The sequence below is a fragment of the Euwallacea similis genome, chromosome 29, assembly GCF_039881205.1.
Source record: "Euwallacea similis isolate ESF13 chromosome 29, ESF131.1, whole genome shotgun sequence".
NCBI lineage: Eukaryota > Metazoa > Arthropoda > Insecta > Coleoptera > Curculionidae > Euwallacea > Euwallacea similis.
The window spans coordinates 1,812,874-1,837,088 of NC_089637.1; the positions used below are offsets into that span (position 1 = coordinate 1,812,874).

The 24,215-nt window shown below is 33.4% G+C and overlaps 5 protein-coding genes across 6 annotated transcripts in view; 3 read left to right on the forward strand and 2 right to left on the reverse strand.

Moving 5' to 3' along the window:
- Klp3A (kinesin-like protein 3A) overlaps positions 1–24,215 on the reverse strand; it is a 196,339-nt gene that overhangs the window by 102,366 nt on the left and 69,758 nt on the right. The gene's annotated exons all lie outside the window — the stretch shown is intronic.
- On the forward strand, positions 7,547–16,445 carry Vha44 (V-type proton ATPase subunit Vha44). Its single transcript, XM_066403391.1, has 8 exons — positions 7,547–7,669; positions 8,239–8,416; positions 8,470–8,623; positions 14,786–15,071; positions 15,130–15,385; positions 15,446–15,543; positions 15,592–15,727; positions 15,806–16,445. The coding sequence occupies exons 2-8, from the start codon at positions 8,285–8,287 to the stop codon at positions 15,902–15,904; spliced, it is 1,161 nt and encodes a 386-aa protein (XP_066259488.1). The 5' UTR covers positions 7,547–7,669; positions 8,239–8,284; the 3' UTR covers positions 15,905–16,445.
- The window catches only part of LOC136417622 (trafficking protein particle complex subunit 2-like protein), an 86,168-nt gene continuing 78,449 nt past the window's right edge, over positions 16,497–24,215 (reverse strand). The window contains exons 2-6 of one of the 2 annotated variants that reach the window (XM_066403395.1): positions 19,311–19,350; positions 18,928–19,100; positions 18,789–18,876; positions 17,398–17,477; positions 16,497–17,336 (exon numbers count right to left, since the gene is read on the reverse strand). In XM_066403395.1, coding sequence (XP_066259492.1) covers positions 17,291–17,336; positions 17,398–17,477; positions 18,789–18,876; positions 18,928–19,100; positions 19,311–19,343 — 420 coding nt within the window. In that variant the 5' untranslated portion in view covers positions 19,344–19,350 and the 3' untranslated portion in view covers positions 16,497–17,290. Of the gene's footprint in view, positions 17,337–17,397; positions 17,478–18,788; positions 18,877–18,927; positions 19,101–19,310; positions 19,455–24,215 lie in introns of those variants that run through there. The other variant, XM_066403394.1, reaches the window with a different exon arrangement.
- On the forward strand, positions 17,783–18,787 carry LOC136417619 (transmembrane protein 199). The gene has a single exon (XM_066403392.1). It carries the CDS (start codon positions 17,939–17,941, stop codon positions 18,752–18,754), a length of 816 nt encoding a protein of 271 aa, XP_066259489.1. The 5' UTR covers positions 17,783–17,938; the 3' UTR covers positions 18,755–18,787.
- LOC136417617 (stromal membrane-associated protein 1) lies at positions 20,456–23,558 on the forward strand. Its single transcript, XM_066403390.1, has 4 exons — positions 20,456–20,810; positions 21,371–21,575; positions 21,639–22,260; positions 22,312–23,558. Exons 1-4 carry the CDS (start codon positions 20,693–20,695, stop codon positions 22,615–22,617), a joined length of 1,251 nt encoding a protein of 416 aa, XP_066259487.1. The 5' UTR covers positions 20,456–20,692; the 3' UTR covers positions 22,618–23,558.

The window sequence follows — 24,215 nt, forward strand, 5'->3', positions numbered from 1 at the left end:
TTTACAGTAGGAATTTGATATTTAAGACAGTACCTTTTCCCTACTGGACTACATACATATTATCTACCATCCGATCCAAACAGCATAAATTTACTTTCATCACTCCAGAGGACAGTATTCCATTTTTCAATATTCCATGATAGGTATTTTCTAGCAAATTCTAGTCGATACATCCTGTTTTTTTTTGGGGAGTAAAGGTTTTTTTAACGCAATACGTTCCATTAATCCTTCATTAATAAGCCTATTTCTAACAGTTCTACTGGTAATTTGAATGTCAAATTGCTCCATAATTTCTTCTATTATTTGGCGAGATATTTTACGGGAATCTCGCAAAGATATCCTTTTCATAGTTTTATCAATTCGGGATGTTATTTTTGAAAGACATCCTGTTTTCCTGCGGGTATCTATACCTCCAGATGTTCTAAATTTTTGTATAATTTTGGATATTCCCATTTGGGAGATACTTAAACTTCGTGTTTTGCCACTTTCCACTATCTCAACAATGTTTTTTCTCAAGTCTGACAAAAAATATTTTGATCTAAGTATGTTGATTTGTCGAACTGTACAAATCAATTAAACTATACATGCAAAATAAATCCTTTTTTGGCTTATTAAATTATTAAAAATAGAATATTCTGTATTTTTTTCCAAGCCAACATAAAGATTTGTTAAAAAAAATTGTTTATATCCATAAAGGATTAAATGTGCTTATCAATATTTTCAATACATTAGATACAAACAAAATTTATATTATTCTGTTAAAATATAGGGCTTAAAAAAAATTATTAAAATTTGTCCAAATATTTCATACTTTTTTCCACTACTGTACGCGACAATGTGCTCTTTATGCGAGTATCATGGAGAGACATCACAACATTCTGAAGAAGTTAGGCGCATTTGCGGTAATCGTTATCCAGAAAGAAGTTTCCCAAAGACTTCTGTATACAGATAGCGCTATTCTTATATATCAAGGACGAGGTCGAGAACGAGAATTTGGTTGTGAAGCCAAAAAACAAATTTTAAACTTTGTTCAAGAGAGTTCAACAAGGAGTACCCGGAGTAGCATATGTGGGCTTAAATGGTGAACATTTCGAACATTTAATGTAGCAAAAACACTAATGTGTTTTTGAGTGTGATGTGAGTGGTGTAAATGTGTAACGTAGCATGAATTATGTTACTTCTCTTAAAACTAGAGTTTTTAAAATATCCACTTTATTGTTTTGCAGAAATAATACATATAATAAAAGGATCAGACAGATAACTGCTTAGCAGAATATTATGGAGAAGAATGATAATTTAAATTAGGCTAAGGACAGTTTTTATTCCTTTGGTTATCTCTGGTCCTTAATGGGATCCAACAGAGAGTCCAATGGTCTATGTTTTCAAGGTTATTAGATAGGGCATTGTGGGCTACATAACTTATGTTATGCTGATTGAAGATAATAACAATAGTTTAAAGGTAAATGGCTTTTCAAAATAATAAAATAAAAATCACACAATTTTTAAATTTCCTGAATTTTAGTGCATTTTGTTAATTATGTACTGTAAAACCTACCAGACCCAAAAGAACCGCGTAAAAAAGCACCCCAAAACAACCCACTTCATGCGGTTACTTAAGTATAGTAAACGCCAAACAAAAAGTCTCCACGTCATCAAAGTTTTATGTTGCACTACCCTACGCTGTTGCCAGACTTCAGAACAAATCTTTGAAGCGATATAATTTGCTTCAGTACTCCTGCATTAATTATGTTACAATTGTTAAATTCTATCTATAATTACCTCTCGCACAGCATTTAACGTTAGCAGAGGTCCGTTATTATCTCGTTCCTGTTCCGAATAGTGGATTAAAGAAAGCACCATTTCTTTGCGTGTTCAGTTGCTTTAGCATTTTCAGAATAATTGAAATACCCCTACTTAAAAGCTGTATGACGTATTTGTTTTGAAAAAAACAATTTTTAAATACAATTTACAACACGAAAGCTTCTAAAGAAAGGAACATTTAAAAGCAAAAATCGATAAAATCGCCGGTATTATAAGATAACCTCACAAATAATCAGAACAAACAAACATGGGTTTGCGATTAGCGGCAACCCTGTCGGTTTAAAATTTTTCCAGTGGTTATGTTTACCTCATTAGAATTATCGAATTTTTACCGAATGACGTCACACCAAAATTCCTGACCATATTTTATTATAATTATGTTTATATTTTATTATCTTATGTACCTATATGGCCAAATTCATTGTATTTTTAATAATTATTTAATAATTAATACGTTTTACCTTCGTATGATAATTATAATTAAATAAGTTTGATACACATGTTGCGTATTGTTTCCGAGATAAACATAATGTGGCCATGTTATTTCGTTATATATGACATGCGAGACTTTTTGTTTGGTGTTTACTATAGTTATGAAAATGAAATAACTACGACACGATGTTGCCAATTCTTACAACATGTTTTGATTTTTCGGGGAAATGTTGTATTTACGACCCCTTTTGCAAGGAACTTTTTTGTTTAAATTAATGTTCTTAACCACTGGTTAAATTTACCAAAGTTACTTTCCTAACACCCTGTATATACAGTATGTCCACAGATAGAGGGCCCAAGAGGACAAATGGACAAAAAATGTCGTCTTTCGACAAAAAGTCATTCTTGATAAAAATCTCTGCTTCTCGAAAAAATACGATTTACGAAGATAATTTTGAACTTTTTTAGACAGGGTGCCCAAAAACTACGAAAACATGAAATGCTATCAAGAATAAACTAGCTTTATTTCTCATTTTGGAACAAAATTGTAAATAAAAAACAGATTTCAAATCTTATCCAAAGTTTACGTACAAAATTCCGCTGTTCCAAAATAGTTTACAAATAATTCAAAATAAAAGTTAGTAGATATTACTTATTCAAACACACCTCCCACGTATTCGACGCATTTCTCAAATTTAATATTGTGACATTTGTTGTTGTGCTTGTTGTGAATACGTGAAATGAGGTGATAAAGATAAAATTAGAAATTGCTTGAATTTTAAAAGAAAACTAAAACTTGGAATACTCAGTTAAAATTTTTTATGTAAACTTTGGGTAGAATTTGAAATCTGTTTTTTATTTACCATTTTGCTTCAAAATGAGAAATAACGGTAGTTTTCTCTCTATAGTATTTCATGTATTCGTAGTTTTTGGGCACCCTGTATAAAAAAGTTCAAAGCTATTTTCATAAATCACATTTTTTCAAAAAGCATAGATTTTTATCAAGAATGAGTTTTTGTCGAAAAACGACATTTTGTGTCCATTTGTCCTCTTGGGCCCTCTATCTGTGGACATACTGTATATATATATTTTTTTTTAATTGCTAATTCTAATATCAAAATTTATAAACTAATAAAATCTCCGACGGGCAATTTTTAAAAATTTTCGGATGCCGAATTAGCAGGAATTCCGAAACACGACCCTAATAATTATCTTATATTCGAACAGCGTCATAAATGATGGGTGTAACATGGAGAAACTTCAGTTAAACATTGTCAAATTCAAAATTCATGTTAAAAATTTTAAAATATTTTAACGGCTCTAAAAAGGCAATAATACGGCATGAGTTGTTCGGAGAGGGACTTTAACCAGGAGTATGCATCACTCACGACGCAATCCACCTCAGAACCCCTAAGATTAAAATCTGAACAGAAAAAGAAAACTAAAAGTCATGAGTAAGTACAAACTGAAATTTTCTCATCTAAATAGTATTGCACCGGGCGTGTGAGGTAAGATGCCCCATCCTTTTGGAAGTTTCGAGAAAATACTAAATATAAAACATTGCCGGGTTTTAGTGCAAAATTTGTTGTTTTTACATATTACATATACAAGGTAGTCCAAATTCGAGGCGTATCACTGGGATTTCAGAAACTATAAGAGATACGACGTCGCTTAAATTAGGGCAAAGTTGCGCAATTTAGTGCCTAACAAAATGCTACTTCGTATGTGGAAAAATTCCGAATACTTTCGGAGATATCCAGAAAAAATCGAAATTTTGCTATATCAATTTTATTTTTTCCTGACTTTATTTGAAAAAATATTCCAAAACAGATGTTACTTCATTATTGCTACTTTTTCTTCCCTACAAGATGGTGTTGTGAAATTTGAAATCCGACATTTCATCTTTAAGCAACCATCATCAACTTAATTTTTTTAAATACGGACCTGGATTTTTTTATCTTGTCTTTTATTACCTTTTGCCCTTCTTAGAACAATGACATATAACAATCACCAAGAAAATTAGTAGATATGATAAAAATACCCTCTTAAAAGGTGCATATATCTAGCACTCTCCCACATCTTTTTTAACATAGGTTTGTCTTCCTTATGTTGTTTTATTTTGTATTTTTTATTTTTCATTGTATATAATTTCTCAATAAAACAATGAACATAAGGAAGACAAACCTATGTTAAAAAAGATGTGGGAGAGTGCTAGATATATGCACCTTTTAAGAGGGTATTTTTATCATATCTACTAATTTTCTTGGTGATTGTTATATGTCATTGTTCTAAGAAGGGCAAAAGGTAATAAAAGACAAGATAAAAAAATCCAGGTCCGTATTTAAAAAAATTAAGTTGATGATGGTTGCTTAAAGATGAAATGTCGGATTTCAAATTTCACAACACCATCTTGTAGGGAAGAAAAAGTAGCAATAATGAAGTAACATCTGTTTTGGAATATTTTTTCAAATAAAGTCAGGAAAAAATAAAATTGATATAGCAAAATTTCGATTTTTTCTGGATATCTCCGAAAGTATTCGGAATTTTTCCACATACGAAGTAGCATTTTGTTAGGCACTAAATTGCGCAACTTTGCCCTAATTTAAGCGACGTCGTATCTCTTATAGTTTCTGAGATCCCAATGATACGCCTCGAATTTGGACCACCCTGTACAGGGTTATTCACGTCATACTACACGGAATATTGCGGCCAAAGTATTTAATATTTTGAATGTTTCCCTTTGCGCTGTATAGAACTCAGATAGAGATACGTTCTAAAATTATTTTCCTTTTATACGGGGGGATGTAAATAAGTAAAAAATCTCAAAGTTATGTTTTTTTAAATGGAACACCCAATATATTAGTACCGTTTTAGATTCCTTGAGAAAAATTAATGTAAGTTTGATTAAGGTTTACCTATCTTAAACCTTAAGGATTTTGAAAAAATTTAGTGCAAATTTAAAAATTCTGCTTTAAAGAAAGTTTAAACTGAAGTTAGCCGAAATTCACACCAGACCTCAGACACGAGGCATATTACATGTTATAATCGTAAAAATTTAGATATCTTATACAATGTGTCCAAGAAATAAGTTGAAAAATATATTTACTTTGGCGAGTATTAACTTGCTTAATTTAAATGAAACACCCTATATTTAATTATTTGAAGTAATAGATAGCTAATGACAGCACCAAATACATCAAATTCATTTTTTTAATCCTTATGATAGCCAAACCCAGATTTCTCAAAATATCAACATAAGTCAGTCGAGTATATCAAGAATATTAGAATACCAATCATGGCAATTGATACAAAAAATAATAGGATTTTCTACTTTTTTTTAAATCATAATTTTCGAAAAAAACTCGCATATTTAGGTATAGGAAAGTAATAGTCTTCAATAGGTAATATCTCTATCTGTTACTTCAAATAACCAAATATAGAATGCTCCATTTAAATAAACAAGTTAAAACTCTTCAAAGTAAATACATTTTTCTTATTTCTGGGACGCACTGTATAAGATATCTAAATTTTCATGATTATAGCATGTAATATGCCTCGTGCCTAAAGTCTGGTGTGAATTTCGGTTATTTCCAGTTTAAACTTTCTTTAAAGCAGAATTTTTAAATTTGCACTAAATTTTTTCAAAATCTTTAAGGTTTAAGGTAGGTAAACCTTAATCAAACTTATATTTATTTTTCTCAAGGAATCTAAAAAGGTACTAATATATTAAGCGTTCCCTTAAAAAAAACATAACTTTAATATTTTTTACTTATTTACGTCTTCTTTTATAAAAAGAAAATAATTTTAGAATGTACCTCTGTTTGAGTTCTACATAATGCAAAGAGAAAACATTCAACGTATTATATACTTTGGCCGCAATATTCCGTGTAACTTAACGTGAATAACCCTGTATACAGTGACCGGCAAAAAATACGCACCACATGGGATTTTTCTTTGTTTGAATTTATCAGAAAATTTTATTTTAGATAAAAGTTTGTGCATTCCTGCAAACTCAAAACGCAGTTTATAATATTTGTATATCTCATTTCATATAGGGGAGATTAGAAAATTATGAAAATGGCCCGTAAGTAAAGTACCTTTATAATTTTAGAGAAAAGATGTATTATGAAAAGTTGTTTAAAATTAAAAAATAAGCCCAACAAGGAACTTTTGCACAACCTTTTACCAAGAATAAAATTTTCTGATAAATTTAAATTTTAAAAATCCCATATGTTGCGTAGTTTCTGCTGGTCACTCTATATATAGTTTGAGGAAGAAACGCGCCCTGTGTTGGACTTGCAATTGTAGCTGAAGGCAAACGTACGAAGAACATCACGATTCTTGATTTGAAGAGGAAACGATCTTTTTACACATTCGCCTTCTTAAATGTTAACTACGAACTCCCTGGTAAGCGTGATATAATTATTATTCGCAAAAATTTTAATGGAATGGGAGATTTGGTGGTACTTTATTATTTTTAAAGCTATTTCAATCTAGATTCTTATTACGAGTTTTACTACTCCAGTAGTTCTTTTGGTGCACAACTAACATCTTTCTCCCTTATCATACCAACATCTAACCAAAGCTTTCTCAACGGTATAAAAATTGCTTAATTGAAATTACCTGCGGTTTTAGCATTAAAAATAGTTATTTGTTTTACAAGGTAAAAAAGTAGCAAATTTACTGGCGCAGCGATATTTATAGCCGAGTCGATGATAAGACTGTAAAGCAAGAATTCATAGTCAATTTAGGTTTTTGCCGAGTAAAACATTAAATTTTTTCTCTGATTGAATTGTTCTACAATTGACCAAACAATTGTGTAAAAAAATGAAAAAGACACAAAACATCAGGGGGTAAAGTGTTACTTTTATAGCCAAGGCAATAAAAGTGCTACTTTATTGCCTGGACAATTACAGACTATTAATATTTCACAGTTTATGTAATTAAAGGGTCACTTTTTTTGTCAATGGGAGAACAAATTTTTGGTCATTCAGGGTTTTCGACTTATTGCTCTGAAATTACCCAAAAATGGACTATTTGAGGTCATTCATCGACTTGAAATCGCTCGCGTTTCGGTTTGCACCTAATCCTTTTATAACGCTGTAGTTAGCAAATCGAACACCTTTTAACCTATGATTAGATTTGCAACTTTATATTTGATCACATAACATCACAACAATGTTGTCAATTCAAATGTTACGGCTTATTCAATTAAATTGCCTTGATCTGTATCGATAAAAGCGGCGACTGTTGAAGACTGTGTAGCGCCATCTTCTGGAGATTAATCGTCGAGAAACCGATTATAATTGTATGTCAATTATGACAGTCACGTGAAAATAACGATCAGCTGTCTCCGCGGGAGTGGTTTTGGTGGTGAATATTTGGGGTTTTTCTCGTAATATCGCCCCCTAAAAAGGTAAGTAATTAACCCTCTAGATCTCTAACCGTTCCGAATATAAAATGGTATGTTGTGTAAATCATTCACCGTACAGATTTGCATATTAATGAGTTTATCGATTTTGATGCGTCAAGGGCCTTTTCACCCCCCGTTTTGACCTAAATATGTCTTTAAATTATTGGGGGATTGGGAACAGTTAAATAAAAACCCTATTGCATTAACGATTTCAGTTTATTTTAGCTCGATATGTTTGTATTTGCCTCTAACATTAGTGTAATGTTTAAGTGCTTGTTTTTTTGTAGGGTGGTTGGTATTAGTCCCTTGGCACATATAAAACCAAAAGCCTAAAGAGCCTTAAATATATTATTTCAACTTCCTTTCAGCAAACTGCTTCACACCTTACAATTAACTAGCCAAACAACTTAAAATTCTGCAGTCATGTGACTGAAAAGTGTGACTACATGAGTTCATGTTTTACATTCATTTTAGACTAATTTTATTAATATGGGAGTGATTGAAGGCCTAACGTAAGCCTCATTTAGTACGTATCCTTTGTTTTTGCTCCCATATAATAAATATTTCTTTAGGAGAGACACTATCAGCTTAGTGTCAGGATCTGAAGGCAACTTCAGCATGACGGAATATTGGCTGATATCGGCCCCTGGTGACAAAACTTGCCAGCAGACATGGGAAACCATGAATAATGTAACTGCAAAGCAGAATGGCTTGTGCACAAATTACAAATTCCAAATCCCAGACCTTAAGGTACTAAATTGAAAGTTTTTTATTTTGAAGGTTTGTCAAGTGGCTAACTTTAGGTGGGTACCTTAGATCAGCTGGTGGGGCTGTCTGATGATTTGGGCAAGTTGGATGCTTTTGTTGAACAGGTGACTCGTAAAGTGGCCTCATACTTGGGTGAAGTATTGGAAGACCAGCGGGACAAGTTGCAGGAAAACTTGACGGCAAACAACAGTAAGTTTTTACTTTTATTAATTGCCCAGGAATAATGGTTCTTGAACTATGCCCAGTGAGGCATGTCTACTGGACTTGTAGCAGTATGTGTGTGAGAGTTAGTGTAGGATTTGATAGGTGGCTTGATATGGACTAATTTGGAGGATGTATTTTCAATAACTTATTAGTTTCTTTTTGTTTCAATTTGGGGGAAAACGAAAACTTTAAAAGGCAAGTGTCCTAGGTTTTTTTAGAGAATGTCCAAAAGTGGATTTTAGACAGTTTTACTGAGTAATAATGTTATGGGAATGGTTTTTTTGTAATAATAATTGACTTATGAGACATGCACACCTTTCAACACAAAATGAAGTACTTTGTAAAGTGCTTTAGTAACTTTGAAAATCAAAAAAGACTTCTCAAGGCATTTTTTAAAAATTATCAAAAGTTTTATTAAGTTTGTGCTTTGAATAAGTACTTATTTAATAAAAAAAATGATATTAGAATTTTAACTAATGTCTAATTTTTTTAGGCATGTAAATTCCTTACCTCATTTATTTCATGATACACTCAGATATTGAATTTGCCTAATGAAATCAGACATCTTTTATTTTCAATGATTTTTATTACTTGTTATTTAACCAGAAATTACATTAACTTTATTATTTTTTCTTGTTAAGAATGATCCGAAAGTTTTCTTTGCAATGATCTCAAATTGTTGTTTGGAAAATGACAGTATAATACACTTTTTGAAATATCAAATTATCAAAACGGCCACAAATAAGGTAGAGGTACTATTATAGTTTGGCCACATTAAGAAAGATTTTAGATTGCTAGCTGGTATTTGGACAAAATTTTAAGTTTTCTATATTACAGAAATTTTAAAAAAATGTTGCTGAAAAAAGTATATATTTTTGACTTGTGGCTGTAACATTTCTCTAGTAGTAGTTATGTGTATAACTACTTGATTAAAAAAACATGAAAGACAAAAAAATAAAATGTAAAAAACTTTAATGAATTTTTTAATGCAGAATAGATTCACAAATTTCTGTTTCTAGAATTAGATACTACTTAGATTACTGCATACTAACCATTTTTCATTAGCATTAATAAATGCGGAAAAAAACCGTTTTTGGATTTGTCCATCTTGAACTTTTTGAGGTTCTGGCAATTTACCAAGAACATCGGATTTATTCAAAATTGAAAAGTCTTTTCTGTATAAGATGTCTCCAAATCATGATGGAAAAATTAAAGGGATATTTCTTCCGCCCAAAAAAAAGTATTTAATGTAAAAGTTGTTGAATAAAAATATCAATCAATCATGTCTCCTATCTTCAACTGATTTATGAATCAGAATTGTATTTCTTCACATTCATAAAGAAAATCGTCAATAACTTCAGCGCTACTTCCTCTTTTCCTTGATTCTCTTTTTTCAGAACTTGACGCAATGAAAATCTGTTTAGGTATCTTCCCTGACTTTCTTAGGTCTGTTTGTTTTTTGCTTCTTTTCTTAATGGCCCTTCTTGTTTTGTCCTGACTTCGTCGATGCTTTTATCTTTCGTTTTTTCTCCAGTTGTTCTTTTTCAGTGAGATCATAATACTATATTCATAGGTCAGATCTCACAACACTCAGTGTTAATGTTTTTTTCCATTTATTTAAAGGGATTTTTGGCTAGAACTATGCCGCTAAAAATATTTGCTTAAAATCGTTAAAGTATATTTTCTGAGGTCATTTATATGCCTGACGGTCAAGATACTGGTTTGTTCTCTTATCGATAAAAAATTAGTGACCAAAAAATTCTAATATATTTACTTTTAAAAGTAAATGATATCTGACAACCTTAAACAACAAATGATTTTATTTTCACTGTTTCTTGACAACACTTTGAACAGTGATGGAGAATTCAAAATAAGTTAAATTCCAAAATGGCAGTTTTAACTTTTTCATGTCCCTAAGGCATCCTCTGATAATTAAATGCGAAAGGGGCAGAATATGCAGGATCCTGTAACAGTAATAACTCTTGAATTGAGAGGATAATACAACAAAATCTGTGTAAGAATAATAATGTAATGGCCACAAGTGGAGTGATGGTCATAACTGGTGCCACTACCCTACATGTGATCAGTTTGATATTAAGTCCATATTTGAATATTTCATTAAAAAGAACATATAAGGAAGAACTATTCAGTTGTGTCATGACATGCTAACATTAATTTTTGTGATACACTTTTGTAATATACAATTTATGTTATATACAAATATGTGAAACCTTCTATTTAAAATAGTGGAGGTAATGTCACTTGCGGTAAAACCAGGCATTATGCAGTATTGTGATATTCATTACATCATAAAATGATAAAATCCCCGTTTTATAAAGTTTCCAACATTTGGAGACAAAGCAATTTTCAACAACCCCTGATATTAATTTAAGTAATTAATACTTATACCAGTCAGTCCTAGAGAAAAAAAAAATAATAAGTACTGGTGTTTCACTATTAAGTCTAAATTAGTGCAATATACCAAGTCTTATTTTTTTGCAAAATACAGATAAAGAAAGAAAGTGTAATCCAATATTTGGATCTAAATCCGACGCATTCATTAAACATTATCTGACCAGCAAATATATCGCCAAAGCGCGCATTTTTGAATACATTAGAACAATGCACTTAATTCGATCGTCTCAGACGGTCAACGGCGACCGAAACAACACCCCCGCAAACGTTTCTCGTTGAAACGGCGGCAGCACAGTGCCACCCGGCGGCATATGCGTGTTCTTGGGTGTGGCGGTGCCTGCGACGGCTGCCTGGGGCTGTTGAGCAGCGGAGGTCGACCCCCCGACCCGAAAAACTCCCGCTGTTCATCCAATGATAATAAAAAGACCAGCAGTAGCTCTGGAGATGAGGACGATGACAACCAGGTGGAGAAGGATGAGGAGGATGTAGGAGAAGAGGAGGAGGTAGAAGAGGATCTGGACACCAGAACAATCCGCAACCACCCGCTGGTTGGGCCAGGTCAGTCGGTGGCCGTGTCGAGGACCGACTACTCAGCGTTGAGCGCACCCTGTAGGGCTTGTTATTTTTTCACGCTATTGTGCGAGGAGGAACCGGGCACCCTTTCCACGTACGGGAATATTGATTTGAAATCACAAGCACAAGTTCTCTCTTAATTATTTGTTTTGAAGCAAATGCTCTCGAGTCTTGAGTGTAAGTCAAATATTAGTAGAGACGTCACTGTGCGTGAGCTGGAAGGGTGTTTGCGTTGTCCATCCGAAAAAGTCCTATTTATTAGTTTCTTATCTATGGCCTTTTGTTTTGTCCTGACTGACTGAAGGCTGTGGCGATGTTCACTTATTGTTCACAACGATCCAGACAGTGTTTTCGGACAGTATAATAATTTAATTCGCGAGAACTTTTTTACCGACATATCCACACCTACACATACCACACCTTTAATGTATTAGCTTCTACCATGTTTCCCTTTTTTTTTAGTTTGGTCCTTTGAATGCGACTTTTATTATTTTTCCGTTAATTGAGCGAAATCAGCCTTTTAAGTGGTTTATTTTAATCAACATCTGTCTGGCAGTGCGCCCTAAAGGCTGATTTTTAGTTCGAGAGGTCTTGTCAGCTTGTTGCCTATTCTTGCCAAAAATAATGGTCTGGTGGTAAAAACTTGGCTAACCCCGCTCTTCGGTCAGGTTGTACTCAATGATAATTCGGACAACGCGTCCATCTTTGCCGTCTAGGGCGGCTCCAATCAAAGAGTTCCTGTTAGGTGACGCAGAGGCTGTTTATAGAGGCTTATTTTACTTGTAGTAGGCGTTATCAAGCACTATTTTTTGTTCCTTTAGTTTGATGTAAGCGTTCTCCTAATGATTGACCGCTGGCATGTGGTAAAAGTGTACCTACGTATCGACTCTCCTTAAGAAGAGAGGCGAAAAATCTGTATGATTATTTCCTAGACTCTTATTTGCTAGTCGATTAATTTCCTACAGTAACGGTCCAAAATCCTTAGGAGGCTGTTTACCCATGCTACTTACTTATATTTCGTAGAATGTAGAGAAGAGGCGGTTGCCTGAAGCACAATCTTAAGGCAAGTGGCTCTCGAATTCATCCAAATTACAACTCAGAATCCACTTTAAACTCCGTTGTTTTTTTATCGTTTTGTGTTCAAACGTACACCCAAACCCCAGTGCACATTAAAAAAGATGAGTTTTGGGTCCATGACACAGTCATCACACTCGCCTGGTTCAACCAGAACGTGTTGTCCCTTTGGTCAGACCGAAGGTCCATCTCTGTCTAGCTAGCATTTTCATTGGTCCGTCGAATGTTCTGTCATGAGTTTTTAGCGTTTTTCGTTTAGGTCATAAGCGGACGATCTTCGGACAGTTTCAGGTGAGTATGTTATGCAGAGTCCATTTCCGATTCAATTATGTATGTATTATTATTTGCTTCTATTATTTTGTCTAAAGTGCTTTGCCTCGTTTGCCAGTGGATCGCCAATTGTGTGGCATAACTCTGACTGTAAACGAGGAGGAGGCAAAAGAGTGTAGCTTTACTGAGTAGTATCAGGCATAATATTTAGTGTGCATGATAAGGGTACATCTGGCAGGAACTTATACTTGCCGTTTGGGTGATTCTATTGACTTCCAGTGTAATGCAAAGTTTTCCCCCAGTCTGTTACTGTTGAGCGCACTATGCGATTATTGATTTTTTGCAGTATGATGGCGATGTCCTAAGTTTTTGTGTTCATAGCGTTTACTTAGCTGTATGGAGGAGACAAATTCTCTGTACAGTTGAAACCCATATTTAGGTCTAATACTTGTTGGTGGTCATTGCAGGAAAATTGGCGATTGTAGAGGATTTTCTGATGGCCTCACTCACGTAATGTTCAATATTTCTAAATGAACGCTGCATGACAAAATATTATATGAAGTCCTGATAATATAAATAGTTCTCGATGGGTTTTGCTTAAGTTGTTAATATTTTTAATAACATTTTGTTAGTGGTCCAACTATTACTTATCGAACAATAGTATTGATGACGATTAACGACACGTTCAAGTTGAAATTATTTGGCCACAGCGGAGGTGGATTGTATTGAGAGGAAGTTAAATAAGTTCTGCCTTAACTTTCGCTCGATCCGGTCCTTTCCCCCTAATATTGCTAAATAGGCCATACCATTCTATTTTACATGCTACTTCATAGTTTGGAATGTAAGAAGCTTTGGACTTAATGCCATAACGAAAGCTTTTATATACATTAATAGTTATTTAACAAACAAGTCTATTATATCGTTGAGGTTAAGAAGGATGATCTTACACGTGAGAAATGGGTGATCATTAAAGAAACCTCTGTAAACCGTCAACGTAAGACGTTGATTAAGCTATTTGTTATTACCATCAAATGTTTGGCATTAACAATAAATAACTGCAGAATAAGTAAGATGAATTTATTCAAGACATATGTGCCTCTGGTAGTGAGTTTTTTTTTATAATTACTCTTGATGGTGGCTACTACTAGAGATTTTTTAATATGATCACCCTTTATAACAAGTGTTCAATAAAAAGTTATCCTTAATTAAAGTTAACATCCGATACTGAAATAATTTCAAATTTCGATGTTTCTCATTCATACAACCTGAATTAATCCCAATATGCAGTTCCATTTCCAAACCTAATTGTAGAAGTAGTGGTTAATTGGACGCACGTTGCCTTTTGAAGTGATGAATGCCTCCCTTCTGATTCTACCTACTAGTCATCTGCCACCAAAGGTATGAGTGAGTTTTCAAAAAGCTCTAGTTTCCTGAGAAGCAATACCCTAGAGAACTGTCGTCTAGTGCTTGTTCAACATGGTTTATCCATATGATATTACAATACAGCAGTTCATGTGGCTACTAATATTTTTAACACATATTTGACAAAAGCGCATGAACTCTTGCAGTAATCCACCAACACTTACTGACCATATACACAGGGTGTCCCTGATTCGAATCTCATCATGGAAATTTCAAAAACTATTAAAGATACTAGGTTAGTTAAACAAAAATATGTATTTTGTTTCCATTATCAGACCTGGTATCTCTAACAGTTTTTGAAGACCTCCACGTTCAGAGTCAAATTGGAGGCATCATGTACGTACCTACATCCAACCTTCCAACGCTTGAAGTCTCTCACTCTTTCCCTTATAGCCGATCTTCCCAGCTACTTGATGAGGTTCCAGTGGGATATTGCCAAGTACCCGATCAAGCAGTCATTGCGTAACATTGCCGATATAATTAGCAAGCAGGTCGGCCAGATTGACGCCGACTTGAAAACGAAGTCGACCTCGTACAACAACTTGAAGGGCAGCCTGCAAAGCTTGGAAAAGAAGCAAACCGGAAGTCTGCTGACGAGAAATCTAGCTGACTTGGTAAAAAAGGAGCACTTCATTTTGGACTCGGAGTACTTGCAGACCCTGCTAGTGATTGTGCCGAAGTGAGTACACTTCAGAATGCTACGAAGATATTTTTACGATTGTTGTTCGGTGTTTTAGAGCCCAATTCAATGAGTGGAACGCCACTTACGAGAAGATCACCGATATGATCGTACCTCGGTCTTCGCAGATGGTCACGCAAGATAACGAATATGGATTGTTCACTGTAACATTGTTCAAGAAAGTCATTGATGAGTTTAAGCACCACGCCAGAGAAAAGAAGTTCATCGTAAGAGATTTCACTTACGACGAGGAACAGCTGGCAGCCGGCAAAAATGAGATTACAAAACTGGCCACTGATAAGAAAAAGCAGTTTGTGAGTACCTCTAATACTGCAAAAAAATATCGTTAGAGTACAGTATTTGATTTGTTTTAGGGTCCGTTGGTTAGATGGTTGAAAGTTAACTTCAGCGAATGCTTCTGTGCCTGGATCCACGTGAAAGCACTTAGAGTATTCGTCGAATCAGTCTTGAGGTAATTAGTTTATGAAAATCGTGTTGTTTTTTAACCATATTTCTATAGATACGGTCTACCGGTGAATTTCCAAGCTATTTTGATCCATCCGCACAAGAAGACCATGAAACGTCTGCGAGACGTATTAAACCAGCTGTATGGTCATTTAGACGGCAGCGTGGGTCATCAAGGCTCTCATGTTGAGGTAAGTTCAGTACACAAAATATCCCAGAATATAACAGCGATTATTGTAAGAATTTGTTTCATTTTTTTCCATTTTTAGAACGTTGACATTCCTGGATTGGGTTTCGGCCAGTCCGAGTACTACCCGTACGTCTACTACAAGCTTAACGTGGATATGATTGAAACCAAACAGCTATAATGCTCCTTAATGTATCAAGTGCACCATAAGACGACGATTTATTATTTGCTGTATTAATTGTGTAGGTCCAAAACAAGTTATAACTTGATGATATTTTTCTGAACGTTTAATAGGTTCCAATTACGTCGTAACACATAGTTTAATTAGTACAAGGAGAGTCAGTTTGGCGAAATATGCGCGGACATATTTGAATTCCCGTTTTAATTCCATTTGGTTTGTTAATTATAAATCAGTATTGCGCTCATTGTAAATATCATGTAAATATTTTTGCCAGTGAAAAGGTTTCAAATGAATAATAACTATCTATTACAATAAATGAAGGCATTTTTCTAAACCAGCCTTCACAATTTTGCCGTTTGCTAGTTGAGGCAAAGTGCAATTTCCTGAAAATACCCTGCTTAAAACAAGTAAAAAAATAGAGTTTTTCCAATATACGGAGCTTACTGAATTATTCAGCATGACGTCCAATTTGTTGACGGACGTTTGGTTTTTAATAAATAAAATGTATTTGTTAGTTGAAATAAAACGTTATTTTAGGAGATGAACTTGATTTTATTAATAGAGAAATACCACAAAAATCAAATCGGCATTTAAAAAAAATGTTTTGACGCTTTTATTTTTCCCTACATTTCCAAAACCAAATTAAACTTAACAACTTTTATATAATCTAACCGACTCTCTAACTTAAACGATTTAGGAGATGGTATTAGTGAACTACTAAGGCAATTATATCACCCTGTAGAGATATAATGAATGTGTATACGATCGTATGGGACGTATAAACGCTAGACAAATAATTGAAATTAGTTTTTACACCACTTAAAAGTATTCAGTAACCAATCGTATAAAGCTTCTAGTAGGAGTTATAATCAACTTTAACCCGCAAGCTAGTTGTCATAGAAAGGTTGAAATAGTGCCTAGTTGTTGGTCAGACTTAGTTTCTTTACAAAATAGGTTGATATTAAAGTTAACAACACATTAACAATTTTGCCCTAATTAAATTAAAAATTTAATCATCACATTACTTTTACAAGAATATAATTGATTTAAGTTGAATTGAATTACTGTAATTGCCTATGACTTGAATCACCACTAACTATATTATTCTATTTTCATGTATTAGATTTAAAAAGAAAAGATTACGCGTGAATAAGCAAACTTCGGCTGCGTTGGTAACTTTCTTTCAGCTCTCAATACTTAAATAACTTATTTTGCTCTAAATAATTAGTAATTGTAATTGAGTTACTTTTAAAAAATAACTGCGACAACTGTGGGTGTTGGAAGGGTTTTATTACATCCTGGAACACTGGGATAGATTGAATAAAGAACAATTTTCTGAGTGTTCTTTCTAGTGAAAATAAGTGACATATAATCAAAATTAACTTATTAAACAGTTCCGGTAATAATACTTTTAATACTTGTATCAAAGGACCTAAAATTAACCAAGAAACAAAAATAATATCGCTTCAATTTACAAATAATTTAAAACTTACTTTGAAGTAATGGGCTCTCCAGGAATGTAGAAAGGATTACTAACCATGTCAACATATTCCGAATGAATTTTCCGAAACATCTGTAAAATAAAACTCGTGGAATTGTAGACAATTTTTTTTTATAGAACTTTACTTTTGGTTGAAATTAATAATTGGCAAATATATAGTGTGAAAGATATCTTAGTTTTGGTATGGATCTAACGTAATCATTTTATAATTTCTTTAAAATTAATCTAAAAAGCTGCTGATAACCCCACTCGCAATGTTGCCACATATTTAGGTTGGCTACTTGGGAAAAACATCACGTTGTTTCTTTAATTCGTCATCTGTCAATGCCTAAAAAGCTGACATTGAGTAGAATCATGTGATTTAAAACTGTTTTGGTTCAAGCTCAGGAATAAACTTTCGTTGTAAAATTCCTTAGTATTGAGTGTTAAAATATGTTTTGCATTTCCCAAATCTAGAATACTTAAGCGTATTAATCTTCACATTTTGTAGTATAAGAATGTATGCAATATAAGTTAACTTCATAAATAAAACCATGACTTCCAAAGGCCAGATAAAACATACTCAAATATTTGTCAAACCCTCCCAAAAGATCCTGCAATATGTTAAAGAAATTAGGACCATTGAAGAAGCCCCTTGTGGAATAAAGAATTTAATTCTTAAAAATAAACCCAAGGATAACATTGAATCAAAGAGATTACCAAAAATCAACTATTTGGTAACCAAGGAAGACAAGGCTTTTATTGCTTCCCTAAACTTGAAAAATATACAGACAGAACTGAAGAACTCCACTGAGGAACCTAAAAGTAGTAAGGCAGATAATCCTTTGCTATCTTTGGCAGACCTTCATTGGCTGTATACATACATTAAAGCTGAAAACCAGAACAATGTAAACAGAATATATCTACATGAGCTTTTGGAAGGTTCAAAAGTAGTTTTGCCTAAAAATGAAGAGATTCCTCGTAATCCTGAATTAGAAAAACGATGTCAGAAGCTGAAAGCTGAGCAACAAAACCGTGAGTACCAGAACATGACTAAAAATGTGGATGGTTTTCGAAAAAGACTACCAGAAGACACCATTGGTTATCAGCTTAAAATGATGAACTCACACCTCATAGCAGTGTTCCAGTTTATAGCCTCTGTAATAGCAGGGTTTGCCTTTGGCTTTATAGGCATTGAGTTATTAAGTGGTCAATTGGACTTTGGATTTCGGCTAATGCTTGGCATTGCCTGTGGCCTAATAGTTGCAATAGCAGAGCTGTATTTTTTGGCCAAAAAATTGAATGAAGATTTGGAACTTGAGAATAAGTCTAAGCAACAGTGGCAACCAGAAGGGAAGAAAGTAAAGTAGTGTTTTTCAATTAATAAATAATTGTACAACTTACCGATCGTATTTCATTGTCCCTTAAAATCATATTACTAGAGTCAACCACAATAATTAACTTAACTTTTGTGTTAGTTACATAGCCATATCTAAAATAAAATTAACTCAGTTTATGAACTAAAAGGCTTTGAAAAAGGTACATTTTGCATGTTTCTAAGGCATAAAGTTGTCCCAAATAGAGCTCTCGATTTTCACTAGCTGACTTGTTACTGGGGTTGAGTTTCTCATCAATTATGTCCAAGGACGAGAGAACTTTGTACTGGAAATTCAATTCTTCATCTGGATTAATGCAACAGAAGAATTTTGGGGAGTTCTAATAAAAATTCAATAATTAGTAAAACCAAAAATTTGATGAAGATTTGGATTTTATTTAAGTTTAAAATAGAAATTTGGAAACGTTACAATGGTCTTTAAAAAGAATAAATCTTTGTTATGGAAAGTGAAACTAACAACAAAGAGTGTTGTGATTTTGAGTGGCGAATTGCAATTAAATTTTTTGAAATAAAATGAATATTTTACTCACATTTTTTCCTACTATTGCAGCACATACAGCCATTTTTTACCCCAATTTTTGAGTTCCAATTTAGAGGCAAAAAGGTTTATGTACTTATAGCACTTTCGGCTCCCGGTTCTTAATTCGCTCTGCTATCCAATCCCGAGTTATGTATGGTAACTAACTAAGTTCTTATGAACGCCGAATCACTGTACATCCAGTGTATAAAGTGTATGTAATTACACCAAATACTGACCTATTTGAAATTCCCTATCAATCGATCAGCTGTCTTTGACGTTTCAGTTCAAGGTTTTTACAAAAGAACTAAACAAACTTTCTCCGGCCCGTGGTGATATAACTTTGCAACTAAAAACAAATAGTTTGCTCTTTTTTTATAGAGTTCCCAAAACCTAACGCTTACAATGTCTCAAACCATTTGCACTAGGAACATATCTCTCACTTCCAAATTGGGGCACAGACTGATTAAATTTCGCTACGGCCCTCAGAGAAATCAGCAATCCTCCCCAGGGGTTCAGGTAAGATTATTGTTAGAAATTCAATTGTCCATTATTATATAATTATCTTTTGACAGGCTTCAGGATACCCCCAGACCCCTTCAAGATCCACATCACAAGCAAATCAAGAAGTGATATGGGACTTTCAAATTCCTGCCCGCTGGAGACGAGCTCCATTGAGTGAAGAGGAGTGTGCTATTATTAATAATGGTGGACGGTTGTAGATATTAGTGTAGTGTGATTATTTTAGTTTATTTATTGGTTTACCATTATAATGTTTTAGATTGTATGGTTATTCATTGAATTGCAATTACCTATATAGATCTATTGTCTTTAACTTCTATTTTATGCTTAGTTTTGGTTCAACACTATAGATTTTGAGTGATATTTTATTAGTACTCACTATCTATTTCACTGTTAGGTGTTAATGTTAATATAAAATCAAACATTTAAATTAACTACATTGTAGTAAATGGTCTTTGATTTCAAAGAAATAATATCTTCTGCTAAATATAATAATAATATTAGCAATATAATAATATAACAAATATAATAACAATATTAATAATAATAACATAACTGCGAGAAATGTAAATTTAAATTCTGATCTTCGTAACAGTGAAACGTCTATAAGTATAAGGACAACTGAGGAAATAGCCACCAAATGCACTTTGGTCCATTCGCCACATTGCCACATTTTCATTCTAGCAGCTTATTATGTACCTACGATAGAATTACATTTAATTTCTGACACGTCTCACTTTTGACAAATGAGCTTCCAATTGTTTGACTTTATGACTATGACGTTTATTGTTATGTTACAAATGGCAACCACCCCATTATTATCCTTTAAAAAGTTGTAATTTTAGTAAATTTTGTGAATAAATTCGTCCAGAAATGAGTTTGAAAACTGAAAAGGACAAATCAAAGCAGCTACAGGACAAGTGCCAGTCGGTCCTTAACACCCTGTTGCGCGACGACGACAATAAATATTGCGTTGATTGCGACTCCAAAGGTAGGTTCAACAAAATCGATGATTTTATGTAGTTACTTTTCTCATTCACGTCACCTAAATGATTTTTCAATATAGATGTAACCTTACAATGCTATTAAAAAAATAATTTTCCACATTTTCTGTTATTCCTTATCTGAAACCCTCACACTTGACTTGCCTGACAACAAAAAAATTTGCATAAGTAATAATTGTGTAATGTTTATTAAGCCCTTGCAAGTATCAACTTGTCCTCTTTTCAAACACTTGTACTCATCCTCATATTTTGTTAAAATAATTTTAATTACTTTTATTACTACCCATTAACTACCAAGTAGAAGATAAACATAACATTGCTTGCTCATATTAAAACGAAATGTAGATAGATGTAATGCTGAACTCCATTGATAAGAAGCTATAACATAGCATATTTAGGTCACTTTCATAGATGACTTAAAATATGTCAAGGTTTATTAGAAGTGTTAAGAGTAACTAATTGTATTAATGAATTTTTTTATTTGTAGCAAATTGATGCGAAGGTCAATTTGTTTCTAGTAGTGTTGGTAATTTAAACCCTTTCTTAGGACCTAGATGGGCGTCATGGAACATAGGGGTTTTCCTCTGCATACGATGTGCGGGAATTCACAGAAACCTTGGAGTTCACATTTCCAAAGTGAAATCTGTAAATTTAGACTCCTGGACACCAGAACAGGTAGTCTCCTTGCAAAACATGGGCAATTCTCGTGCAAGGGCAGTGTATGAGGCCAATCTACCTGACAACTTTAGACGGTAGGTTTGCTAAATTTGATAATTAAAATATCCCTTAATGAGGCTCCTTTCTGTGCCCCCAAGACCGCAAAATGATTCAAATTTGGAATCTTTTATAAGAGCTAAATATGAACATAAAAAGTACATAGCTAGAGAATGGGTGCCACCACCTCTACCTAAAGTAAACTGGCAGAAGGAAATTGATGAGGAAATAGAGAAACAAAAGCGCAAAAAGAAGACTATTCTCGAAAAGAAGGTCCTGACTAATGTGGAAGTTCCCCAACTGCCAAAACCTGCAAATCCCAGTCCCAAGCCATCTCGTCCTGTCACAAACACTCCTGAAACTAAAGAGAAGCAGAAGCATAATAATGGCAATAGCAAAGACTTATTGAGTACCAATGGTGAAGACTGTTTTAGTAGTTTCATCTCAGCCGTTCCTGCTCAAAATCCAGCTGCAACAATTAAAGATTCAGCCAAAAAGGAGATTATGGTAGATTCAACAAAAAGTGAAGAAGAGAGCTTTTTCAATCAGACTTTGCCAGTGGAAAAGGAAAAAGTTAAATTGGACAAAGACAGCATTTTGGCTCTGTATGGGAGTGGGCCCACAATTCCTCAGTTTCAGCCTTTTCGAGGGGGGTTCCAATCGACAATAGGGCAGTCTCAGGGCGGATTTGGAAATTTTGGTGGATTTCCACAGACTGTGCATGTAAGAACTTTTTTTTATGTTTTAAAGTTAAGTAAAATGACCAAGTCGCAGGTACCCAGCTTTCCAGCCCAAAACGGCGCCTCCAGTCAGTTCATGCAGACACCCAATGGTCTGTATTCAGCCCTAACAAAAACGCCGGCATCGGCGCAATTTCCTCAATCGCAAGTTGGTCAGCAGTCCCAATTCTTACCCAACCAGTTCAATGCGGCTCCATTTTCGGCCACGCCTCAAATTAACACGCAGTTTAACAATGCAGCCAATTCTAATTATGTTCCGCCCAACCAAGCGCTAGCGCAGCAGTTTGGCAATTTGGCACTAAATAGCACCCCTGCGACCACGCCCAATTTATGGCAGTAGCGCCTCCCTTCTTAAAATTTAAAATGAATTTCTTAGTGTTTTTATGCGTCGCGGCACTAAATTTTCTAGCTTCGGTTTTTGTTAGTTTAAAAGCGACTGAATCTGTCATCGACCTAAAAGATATTTTTAATTACGTACTTAAACGTTATATGGCATTTTTAGTGTTGATTGCAATGATACACGACTTCACTGGAACTATTTTATTTCAAACCTAAAGAATGGTCAGATGACTTGAAGTAAATATTGTTTTGTCTCAAAATGGTTTAAATGATTAATTAGTTTCTAATAACAAAAAATAACGAATCTTGCCAAACATGAAATTATGAACTTTTTATGATGCCCGCAGAAAAATTTTTGTCCAAGTACAACATACGCCTGGCACATGTTTAAATCTTGATGTGGTGACCTTTTAATAAACTGTAGATACTTATCTATACAAATATGTTAAGTAAAGGAAATAAAAGAATTTATGAAATTATTATTGTATAAGGAACAGAGTGTAAATTCGCCTTTGCTTTCTCAATATCCTTTAGAGATTTATATATGAAAATGATATTACTAAAATTATTGTAATATACCACAAAAACTACAAGTGTGTTAATGTATCGAAATACAGGGTGGCTCAACTTAAACTCCACTTAAAATTAATGTGCAATTGACTTATTAAATATTTTTTATTGCTCTTTATGTTTCCTACACTGTGTAAAAAGGAACCCTTCTTAGGGTCCTGAAACAGCAAATAAACGAATCTTATTATTATTTTTTAGGTAAATGTTAGGTTTAAGATTTATTTTAATTAGACAAAGTATTACATATTATTTGTTAAGATGTTAGATATCTGCCTGCAAGACTCTTAATTAATTGAGAGATTCGCAAATTGTCTGATAATTATTGTACCTATAAACTGTCAACAATGTAATAATAAAAGATTCAAAAAGTTGCAGTTTGCTTTTATTAGAAGTTATGAAAATAATTATATGCAATAAATAGTGTCAGGAAATCATATTACGATTTCAATATCTTTGGATTTGTGACTTTATTGAACTACATTGATAATAAACCTATTAATAAAATGGAAATTTACAGTTTATCTGGACCTTTTCAAAGTTTGAATTTGGAACTTTTACACAGAATTCACTATGAACAAAATTCTAGAAGTTTAGTTGTCATTATCTGAGAATATCCTACTCCACAGATTCGTAAACTGCCAGCTCCACTATTATTTTAATTTTGTAATTTGTTCACTGTAATATTTGAAATTGAATTAAATTGGGTTCATTATAATAAATTACTTTTCCCTCCACTGTAGCCACTATAATCATTCAGATAATTACCTTACACATTTTTATATTAATTTTTTTAACTTTCTATTAAACACTAAAGGCTAAATTACTAATGTGCTATTAATTTTAACATCAACACTAAGGCTCACTTTCAAAACTATGAAAATTAACAAACAATCAAAGTTAACAGCTCATTAACAATTTGGCCTTAAATAATATAATCTCTAATAATTAGAGAATAGAGATTTTTAATAATTCAAAGCGATATACATGCCTTCTGCCTAATAACTTAATAAATACAAAAATCTTAAAAAA